The sequence below is a fragment of the Monopterus albus genome, unplaced genomic scaffold (assembly GCF_001952655.1).
Source record: "Monopterus albus unplaced genomic scaffold, M_albus_1.0 scaffold58.1, whole genome shotgun sequence".
Taxonomy (NCBI): Eukaryota; Metazoa; Chordata; class Actinopteri; order Synbranchiformes; family Synbranchidae; genus Monopterus; species Monopterus albus.
Window position 1 is genome coordinate 503,945 of NW_018127938.1, and position 10,600 is coordinate 514,544.

The 10,600-nt window shown below is 42.3% G+C and overlaps 1 protein-coding gene across 1 annotated transcript in view; it reads right to left on the reverse strand.

The window, feature by feature from the left end:
• The window catches only part of syde2 (synapse defective 1, Rho GTPase, homolog 2 (C. elegans)), a 45,244-nt gene that overhangs the window by 24,926 nt on the left and 9,718 nt on the right, over nt 1-10,600 (reverse strand). Inside the window, exons 3-4 of the mRNA XM_020602697.1 lie at nt 10,015-10,411; nt 3-694 (exon numbers count right to left, since the gene is read on the reverse strand). Coding sequence (XP_020458353.1) covers nt 3-694; nt 10,015-10,411 — 1,089 coding nt within the window. The remainder of the gene's footprint in view (nt 1-2; nt 695-10,014; nt 10,412-10,600) is intronic.

Below are 10,600 nucleotides of genomic sequence, written 5' to 3' on the forward strand. Positions count from 1 at the left end.
CGAGAGTCAATGCGTGGAGGTTTGAGGTCCTCAGCACCATAAAAGTGCAGGCTCATCAGACCAGAGATATACTGGCTGCACTTGGGCTGCTCTGTGAAGCTGTAATGGCGGAAAGCATCAATGTCCAGCTCTGTGCCACTATGTTTGGAGCTGCCACCTCCTTCCATCTCCTTGCCTTTCCCTCCCTTCCCCTCTGAAGAGCTGTTCTTCCCAGATTTGGCCACCAGCTCTGGTGAGTCACCATCACTGAGGTAGCCACCTTTACTGGCAGACTTTGAGCTGCCATTGCTTTTCTTCTTACTGAAGCTGTGCTGTGTGGATACACTGCTGTCCAGGTGGTAGCGGGAAATCACATTGCAGCTTGCCTGACCACCCCCAGATGCCGTTAATCTAGGAGGGCCTGAGGTTTGGAGGACAGTCCCAGATCCACTCCCATTGTTACGAGGAGAATGGGCTCTTGGCTCTAACTGGCTGTTTCCATTGCCATGGTTGCTGTTACTGCTACTTGGGGCCCCCTTAACACTGAGTTTCCGGCTCAGCTCTGGAAGCTTCTTCATCTTCATGGAGATCTTCCTGACAGTGCGCGGGGACTTGATCTTATCTGGGAAGGACCAGTTGATAGAGCTGCTCTTCTTGGTTGGGTTTGGGCTGGAGGGTGGAGAGAAGCCAACAGCACTGGGCAGGTCAGGACCATCTACAGAGGAAATAACAGAAGAGAAAAACTGATTAAAAGTCTGACACGTTTAGATTTTTATTTGGTTGACAATTGGTGTAACAGTTTAAACATTTAACTGACTAATTCTTTTGCAGAAAATATATTTTAGAAAGCAAATTTTGGATTACTAATGTGAACAAATTGGTACCACCAGTCACAAGTTAAAGTCACTGTAATCACTGGTTTCACTAGACAATCCACCTTACTCCTGTGATTACAAGTACCTGTTCAGATGTCCAGTGAAGACAGACAGGAAAAGAGAAGACTAAAGCCAAAGGCAAAGTGTGCATGAACCATAATTTACAGTCTCTCAGAAAAGCACTACACCTCCATGGCGCATCATCAAGTGATTAGGTTTACATACAACCCACTGACAATTATTGTTTAGTCTACAGGAGAGAACTGTATCTTTAAGGTTCTTCCAGCTCACCCAATATGAGATTTGCTGTGACTGGGCAATTCATCTTATATTATTTAAACCAGCATTAATCGTTTTTGGCCACACAGGGATAGTAGATCAAGCTGTAAATCCAACATCGACATATTAACACTTTATAAGTTTGTCAAGGTTAATGTGTTAGCAAACATTTAGCCACAGGGTAATATTGACATTTATTTAGAGTTGTGTTTATTGGACCAGGAAAGTTTAATATTTACTCACTGTAGCTTTATTTCAGTCTCCATCATCACCAGAGGAAAATATTTCTGTGTCTACATGTTCCACTATGTTCACTAGCAAAGCAGGTAGCATACAGTGAGGCTTGGAGCATTTTCACTTTAAAAGAAGCTCCATGTTTGTGGAAATGATGCTGATCAGAGCACTGGGCATGAATCAATACAGTCCATTTGCAGAGTGTAAAACCAAAACAGTGAGCTGGAAGATGCTAAAAAGAAAAGTGTAGCACTGAGAAAAACTGTGTGAGATAATTCTCTGCGGATTTGTCTCCATGAGCAACTTCCTTCAGATACATATGGTAATTTGAGCAATTGTTTATAATAATTATTGCTATAGCAGCTTTAGGAGAGTCCATATCTAATCTGTACCTCTCTATATAGTCATATCCCCTTAACCTTTCTAGATAGTTTCTTTTGTGCATATCATCCATCAGTACAGACTGTGCTGACCCTAACTGTCATAATAATAATTGAACACGTCACTGCAAGTATCAACAGTTAATCTTTTTCTAGAAAAAAAAAACTATCTGGCAAGGGAAGAGAAAGTATTAACAGAGCCAGCTCTGCTTAAAGTGGAATTTGTGAAATTATGGGCTTCCTGCTATTTGTCCAACAAAAAGATTGGGCCTCTCTCAAATAGAAAAGCATCTACTTTCTACATTCAGCACTATTTTATTAAGCTTTCCTCCATAGTTGAACTGCCTTATTACACTTTAGAGGGAATACCTCACTGCATGGGCCCATGGGAGATTAACTGGACCGCATGACCCAGTAAGAGAAATTTATCTTTTAAACGTGGCCTCGATATTATACAGTCGCCTATGTCTAGGGTCTGTTAAGTTACTTGGGCATTTAATGCATTTCTGATATGAACTTCTGCTGCAATAACTTTGAATTAGTTGTTTGGAATAAAAATGCAAATATTGTTTAAAGCAGCTAATTACTGTCCCAGAATAAACCTCTGAAACAAAAGAATGATTCTGTAAGTAAGAGAGAAAAACACAGACAGAGAGATAAAAAGGAGAAAGAAGAGGGGGAGAGCTTGAACCTGCCAACATCACCAGCTCTATTTTCAGAGGGGACATGCTGTGCTATTCTGGGGCGAGGGCCCACGAATGAAAAGAAAGAGGCAGAGGAGATGCAACAGGATGGAGAGAAGGGTAAGATGGGGGGCAGGAGCAGGACAGGGTGTAGCCAGCAGATGGGAAACAAAGGAACCCCTTGTCCAGGCTCTAAGAGGTCTGGATGGCCAACTGGAAGGCTGGCTGGCAAGCCGGTGGTGAATGTACAAATGAACACGACTGTTCTCTCACATTCCTTGCCAAAACATGTTTAGCCTCCTCATGCCCCTGGCTGAGTAGCCTTCCCTGTCATGACTTCCTGCCAATAATAGACAGAGGTGCTCTGAGAAGAGAGAAAATGGGTGGAGGGCACTGGAGGTGCAAATTCACGAAAAAAAAAAACATCTGAGGTAGAGCTGCATACACAGAAAGCTCTGGTCAGGTCTGAAACAAGACTTCCAGGAGTAACAACCCTTTACACAAAGCATATGTTTTTCTATTATTTTATTTCTCTTTTTATTGTACTGAATGTTAACCTACAGTACCAATGAGAAGGAATTGAAGTAGAATGTAACTAGCAACAAAACTGGATGGGATCAAAATCCCATAGTTCATAGTGTTCAGTATTAGTTATATATTTGACACACATACTGTGATGGCATCACATTTAAAATAAGTAACTGCACAAATGCTTGTGTTTTATTGAAGACCCTGATCCACCCATCCTTTATCTATACTGCTTATTCCTGAATAGGGTCATGGGGGGGCTGGAGCTAATCCCAGCTGACACTGGACGAGAGGCGGGGTCCACCCTGGACAGGGCACCAGTCTAACACAGGGCTGAAACTTAGAGACACAGAACCACAACCTACACTCCTGTCTCTAGTTTAAACGGGTAATAATTTGTTCATCTTGAAACACTGCATGTCAGGGGCAGTTTGCCTGGCAACTTCCAGTAGAACTGTATTATGTTGATGCGATCATTTTATACGATTTTGTTGCCCAAAATAATGACTTGGCAAACTGTAATCAAAAATTGACAAAAGAAGTTTTGTTTGTTTGCTTTTTACATATATTCATGGTTTTTACAGGGATACTGCATAAAAGAGGAATGTGATTATGCACACTGTGTTTGATGGCTAGTTATAATTTGTCAGAAAGCCTGGAAAATGTAATACATCAATGGCAATAAATGAAAGCTATTAGCATTTGATGCCAACTTTAGGAAAATCACATCTCGCTATTTAAGGTACGAATTGGTTCATTTGAATTGGTGCTACTGTTTTCAACTGTCTAGCTTACGATATGTGATACCTATAATAAACTAATGCAATTGAAGAATGCAGAAAAGACTCTGTCACTGCTGAGGCAATGCCCACTAGCATTTGACAGAGCTAATGACTGTTGCATTGTTAATGACTGTGGCCTCACAAACACCCACATGCAGCTGTATCCTCTGTAGCCTTTGGCCGTGTGGCAGCAGCCAGCAGAGGAACTTGACACCTCAGCAGATGAGGTTCAGAGGCGATGGTTTGACACCTAACCCTCCAGGGCCATGTTACAGGGTCAAAGGGAAAAAGGTCTGCATTCCTCTGGGTGACACCTGAGCTGAGCTGAGCTGTGCCCACCCCAACACTTTAACATGCACATGTACTTTCCATATTTCTGTAACACAAAGAGAGCGTGCACATACAGACACATAAAGACAAACACATACACAAAAGCCCTTACTGACCCTGCAACCCTTCTCCGACACCAAGCCACTGACACCACTCAACAAAGCCCAAGAAATTTATGATGAGGGCCTCTCACAACACAGGCACCAGACAGGTGCAGCAGGAGAGAGCGAGTGTGTGTGTGTTCTTGTACTTGCTACATTGTGAGTAGCAAAAAGTTTTTTATTGCTACAGAGTGAGGGCATTTTTAGAAAGTGAGGACATTTTGGCTGGCTCTCACTTTTTGAGGGTTAAGACTTGGTTTTAGGGTTGAGGTTACAATTTGGTTTAGTGTTAGGGTCAAGGTTAGTCATTTGGTTAATATGGTTAAGGTGTGGGTAAGGGGTCAGTGAGTGTCCTCACACAGACAGAAGTACAAGTGTGTGTTCGTGGTTGTGTGTGAAGTGAACCAATCATTACCACACACTCCCGTCCACAGTCTTCTGGTATGAGACAAATCGTCACTCTAGGCAATGCCAAGATATAAATAATATTCACATAATGTGAACTTCAGTCCAGTGAAATACTGCTAGGTGCATGTCCTGCAGGAGGGTGAGATTGTGTGTTTGTGTGTACTCTGATAAGCCTTGGAGGCAGACATTAATCTGCTGTTCCTGATTACCGCTGTAAAGCTACTAGTATTCACTTGAGTGTCCATGTGTGTCTGCACAAGCATGTCTGCCAAATGTGTGCGTTAAGTGTAAAAACAGCAAGGTCCAGGTTGTGCTGACAAACAAGGGATGTGTAAATAAATGGCTGAATGGCATACTTGTCCTGTAGTTTCTTCACTTGGTGACCGAGGCTCAGTTCTGTGCCACTTCCTCTTCTTTGGTTCTAAATCATTCAGTGTTGGAAGGCCTTTCAGGGGCCACGGGAGTCCAGTTGTTTCATTACAATGGTTACAAAACCCCTGCTAATATATCCAAGCATGCGGGTCTTCTCGCTAGCACAACATGGCCCTCTGCCAAAGCAGTCCTCAGGTAGCCTAACTGTCCTGCAGCTGCAGGCATTTCTGCTCTGCTGGAACTCAACCAACGGAGTGGCTTCTAGCTCTGCAGCATTATTTGTTGCAACAAATTAATATGATTATTTCTATAAAAATAAATTGCTTACTTCATCACAGAGAATGAGTGAGTGATTTGTTGCTAATGGCACAAAAAGGCAGCCAAACGTTACATACATAACTTTATAGAATAAAATAATAGTAGTGCTGAAACAAAGTTTGATATTCTTTTTCGTTACCAAAAACAATTTTAATTACCGTTTCAAAAAAAGAATAATTTAAGAACTTCACCCAGTGCCTTGTATAAGAAAATGTACAGAAAAGGTTCCTGTTTACAGCAGAAAAGTCCTTAAGTAAAGTCAATAATATCTAAACGTCTGAGTTTTTGACTTCCTCTAAACCCAACTGTGCCATTGCCAGCTTTGAATGCAGAGGCTTGAATTGTAATGTAACTTTAGCAGCTGGGGCCAATTCTCAGATTCTGCAGCCAGCACAACCAAAACAACCCCCAGAAATAGCTCTGATTCCATTCTGAGTGCTGGCCTAGTCAGCATTCCCAGACAGGCGCTAAAGGAACCAATACATGGGGAACACACCAAGCTCACCAACCCCTAAGTCCATCAATCATTATTCTCCATACAAACAGAGCATTCAAATGGACAAAAAGTCAGTCAATAGGCATCACACGAGGAGTCTGGAGTGTATCCGGTGAGGGAAAAAGAACCAGCCAGCCGAACAGAGGAAAACTATAGTCGTAGAGTCATCTACATCTGCACTGCTTCATTAATTCAGCAGATGCTTTTATTCACACTCGATCAATGAAAGGCCTGTCAGATTTTTATCCCGCAGATAATGTGGAGTCTGTATGGGCTCAAATTAATGAACACCGTGATACAGAAGACAGAAAGGATGTGACATAAAGAGTGGAATCCTTAAATACCCTGTCAAAGCCTAAATCAAAGGCCATTATTCTCTAATAGGTCTGGGGACATTTGAAAAATGTGGTAAAACTTACCCATGATATGACAGAGATACAGTAAATACAGCAGAGATCCAGCCCACTGTGGGGGTGACAGTGATGTTACTACCATCAAACACATGTCTTTGCTGAGGCTTAGCTGGGTACAGAGTTTCCTATTCCGCCCTTTCAGCTCACACTCTCAGAAGTATTAAATAAGCTTTAGCTACAGTTTTGCTGATTGTTGACATTTTAGGATGCATAAGTGTTGAGCGCTTTTAGTTTTTTAGTTTTATATTTTGTAGCATTTCAGGCAGGTTTGTTTTCTACTCACTTTTTTATATTATGAAAATCAGTTAAAAGACTTGTGAAGCTTACTTGAGCTTCGCAGTCTATCATAGTAAACATCAAGGCTCCATTAGTTCTACACAAGTACATTACTGTTTTGTAACGCAGTTAAAGTCTAGACTTTCTGTACTTCATTATTATTAGCAACTTAAAACAAGGGGAAACAGCTAACCTGACTCTGTCCAAGGGCAAAAAGTCTGCTTACCATCACCTCTTAAGCTTGCTGTTTCCCCATGTTTCTGGTCATTATGCAAAGCTAAGATAACCGGCAGTAGGCACGTGCTTCAAATTTACCACACAGATTTAAAAGTGCTGTCAATCTTGTCCCTCAGATAGACAGCAAACTATCGTATATCCAAAAATGATGAGATCCTGGCAAGGACAACAACATATTAGTCAATAACCTTCCAGTCACTGCAGATACTGATGGTTCTACAGGAAAGGCGAAAAGTGTTATTTAAAGCTGCTGTGCAATCAGTGAATGGACAGTTCATCAACAATCCAGTATTTCCATCCATATATATGAGCTGAAACAAAGCTATAAAAGTCTAGTTTACAGGACAAATCAATGCCAAACAAACACAAATTTTCACAGAAATGTTTCAGTAAGTGTCCATGTGCCTAAACAGACCCAGTTTAACCCTGCAGTGGAGGGAAGGGTCACTAGCCCCTTTTACATTACCCATTCAAGTTAAGATTATTGCGCCAATTTTTCACCATGCCATTCATGCCAGCACGGAGAGTCAGTGTTGACAAGAGAGACAGAAAAATTGGTGCAACTGTTCTGCCTTGGCCTCAGTGTAAAAGTGGAGAGGCAGCTTGGGGGCTTGTGTGTGGAGGTGTGGGAAGGTTTAATGTTGTTGTTTCTGCAACACACCACTGGACGACTTAAATTTAAATTTTGCTTGATGAAACAGAAACTGCGACCATAACCATTAACATGTTGTAAACTGCATAACAACTTTGAGTCTGAATCGTGTTGGAAATGGGCAGGACAAGCAAAAGAACATCCCTATTGCTGATTTAAAAGCAACAGTGTTACCAGTATGCTTTGGAGTTGTATGAGGCAAGATAGGCCTGGTTAAATGTCACATTGGATGTCATGTTAAACATCACGCCTCTAATACCATGCAAGAAGAACACCTTATGCTGGCTGTTTTTAGTTCACTGCACATAGACAAAGCTGCAGCTTAACACCAATATAGCAGAATCTCTGTGTAAAAGAGGTTATTGCAAGCAGAGTGGACTGAAGGCCCACAGCAGGTCGTTGCCTTCTTCACTCCTGCCCACCATCCCCCAACACAGTGGAGGGGGCGAGAAGTGCCATTCTGCACAACACAGACTGTGTAAACAGCAACCACACAATACACACGGTGACACACACAGCAGTTTGTGGAGGTAGAGGAGGTTTCTAACTAAAGATGGAGAAAAATAGTGAAGCAATATTTTACCTGCCATTCCTTTTACCATTCCTTTTGATTTAAAACCAAAGTGCCCACTGCATCCACAACACACACACACACACACACAACCAGTAATGAGTGTTTCCTCTTTGAAGACGTCGCTGGGCTTGTTGCTCTTTTTTGCTGTAGTGAAGTGTGGGATGGCGTCACCAAACCCACAGGAATCAGTTGCAAAGTCAACAAGCAGCTGAGAGGGAGGCAGTTCCGGAGTGAGAGGGAAAAGAAAGAAAGAAAAAAGAAACACTGCTGCTCCCTTGTCTAATTTCACAGCTACCAGTCAGATCACCAGTAAACCCACTGTCACAGACCTGCTGACGGGTGCTTCCATTAAACAAAGTCTAATCACAGGATGTAAATGAGGCATAGGTCTTTGAGTGGTAGCAAGCTGATGAAAAATAAATCAAAAGTGAAACAGTTAGACAGCTCGGTCAGTGTGGGGAAAAAGGTCAGAACAAGATTACTTCTCTGCTTAAACCACCCAACAGGCCACGTCAACCTCCATTCATGTCTAGTCATCTGGCGAGCCATCATGGAAAGACCCTAATGACACCAGCAAATTTCATCTGGACTGCAAAATAATTATTAAACGGCGATGGCAGACATAGCGTAAATTTAACTAGCCCTGTGTGCCATGATTAATGCATTTCCTAAAACAGTATACTGAGACTAGTTTAATTCTAATCCTACAAGAAAAGTCTCTCAGGATGGCGAGTTTTGCTGAGCCACATGTGATATCAGGGGTTTGAAGCCAGTAAATGAGGAGTTTATTGGCTGCCAGTCAAACCCGTGTCCTTGCCAGTGTTAGATTTGTTTTGCAAGACCATGCAACGCCAAAGTTAAGACTTTAACTGAAACCTCAATGCCCGCTGCAGAATAAACTGTTACTTTACATGCACTGGGAGCTGATTTAAAACATGGAAAAACACCATTGTCAAATATGTTCTTTAATTTATAGGAACAAGTCTCACTGAATTGTGAAAATTTTATTTCTGAACTCATTTCCAGTGTTCATTCCTACATAAAAAAAAACTGCTGTGAGCACATAAAGCTCATATATTAGATTTCACTAAGCATACCCAAACTATTCTGCCTGTTTTGTGCTCCAACAACTAGAAATTGCTGTTGCGTGCCACAGAAAAGTGTTGTCAAAAGTTGTAATTATAGGCTCAGCTCAAGACATGCCAATTGGTTCAAACTACCATGCTGCCACATCAGTGAGAACAAAAAGTCGGAAGTTGGAAAAAGCAGAATCAGTGTATTAGGAGACAGGGAGCTGTGTGCTGGCTGTCATCATTATGCCGTCGCTGTAGATCAGACTTGTCAACAATCTCCAGGCACATGAGTAAATTAAAATAAGTGTAGAGAGAGCAGTCTAATTCTTTTGTACTAAATTGTTTTAAACTCTGCAGGTCATGGCTCGGTGTTTTTTGTTTCACACATGATAAATGTAGTTTTAATGAACAAGCTTCAAAGGCAGAAGGACATTTATTAAAACTGAGGACTAAAAACATCAAGAACCACCCATTTACAAAGTCATAGCCCCATGTGTGACCTGCATTCACAAGTAAATGGGTATTTTTCCTCTCAGGAATATAAGTTCTGAATTCTGGCTAATGTCTGTCTGAGCTTAACTACTACATTAGCTTGTGGTGATATGATTAGACATCCCCAGTCTGCTCTGATCAAACAACAAAGCAAGAAATAACCGGGCCAGTATGACCAAGTTTGTTAGTGTTTTAAAGAGGTATTTTGGATTTTGAACCAATAACATCTTTAACTTTACATTTAAGTACTTTATATATTTGTGAGGAGAGCTAGAATAAGACGGGAATGACTTGCAGCAAAAGGAGTGTTTTTTTTATCCTTTCATTGGAAATATTCTGAGCGCTAGATGTAATTAGTGCTCTGAAAAAATCTGCCAAGAGTAACTGGCTGAGAGACAAATCGACAATAAATGGCCCTTGAGCTTCAGCGCAAAGAAATTTGTGGGGAAAACTGATTGAAGAAGTTGACAAAAAGCGGAAAGGAAAGTAAGAAAGCGAGATGGTGTGGGTGTCTTTCATGTTTTTGCCTTACCTGTCGCTCTGCTGGAGGAAGGCCCCCCCTCCTCCTGAGGTTTGCACACAAGCATCTGTCTGTGCAGATGTGGTGCCTCTGTGGAATGTACAACATTCCCTTGACTCCTGTCTCCTGAACCACCACTGAGGCTGTCAATGAGCACCTCCGGCCCTGCGCCACCGCTGCCCTCCAGGGACCTGCCACCATGTGCCACACCCCCTGCCCTGCTGGGCTTACTCTGAGGCTCTGCTCGAGGTGGAACCAGCAGCCGCACAGAGGGTCGATGGGACATCTCCAGTTCGTCGTCCTCAGGGATTGGGTTGTACCAGATTTCTCCTTCGTCATCTGCATCGTTCTCCTCAGCTGGGTCGACGCGCCGAGGGGGAGGAGACACCTTAGCCTGACCAACACTAACCTGAATTAAGAAGAAGCCAGAGTTTCCTGTTAAACTTAAGGAAAGAGCATGATCCACCCATTCATTATCTATAACACTTATCCTGTAGAGAGCCGTGAGGGGGCTGGAGCCAATCCCAGCTGACTTTGCCAGTCTATCACAGGGCTGACAAACGGACACAAACACTCACATATACACACGGGCGCCGTT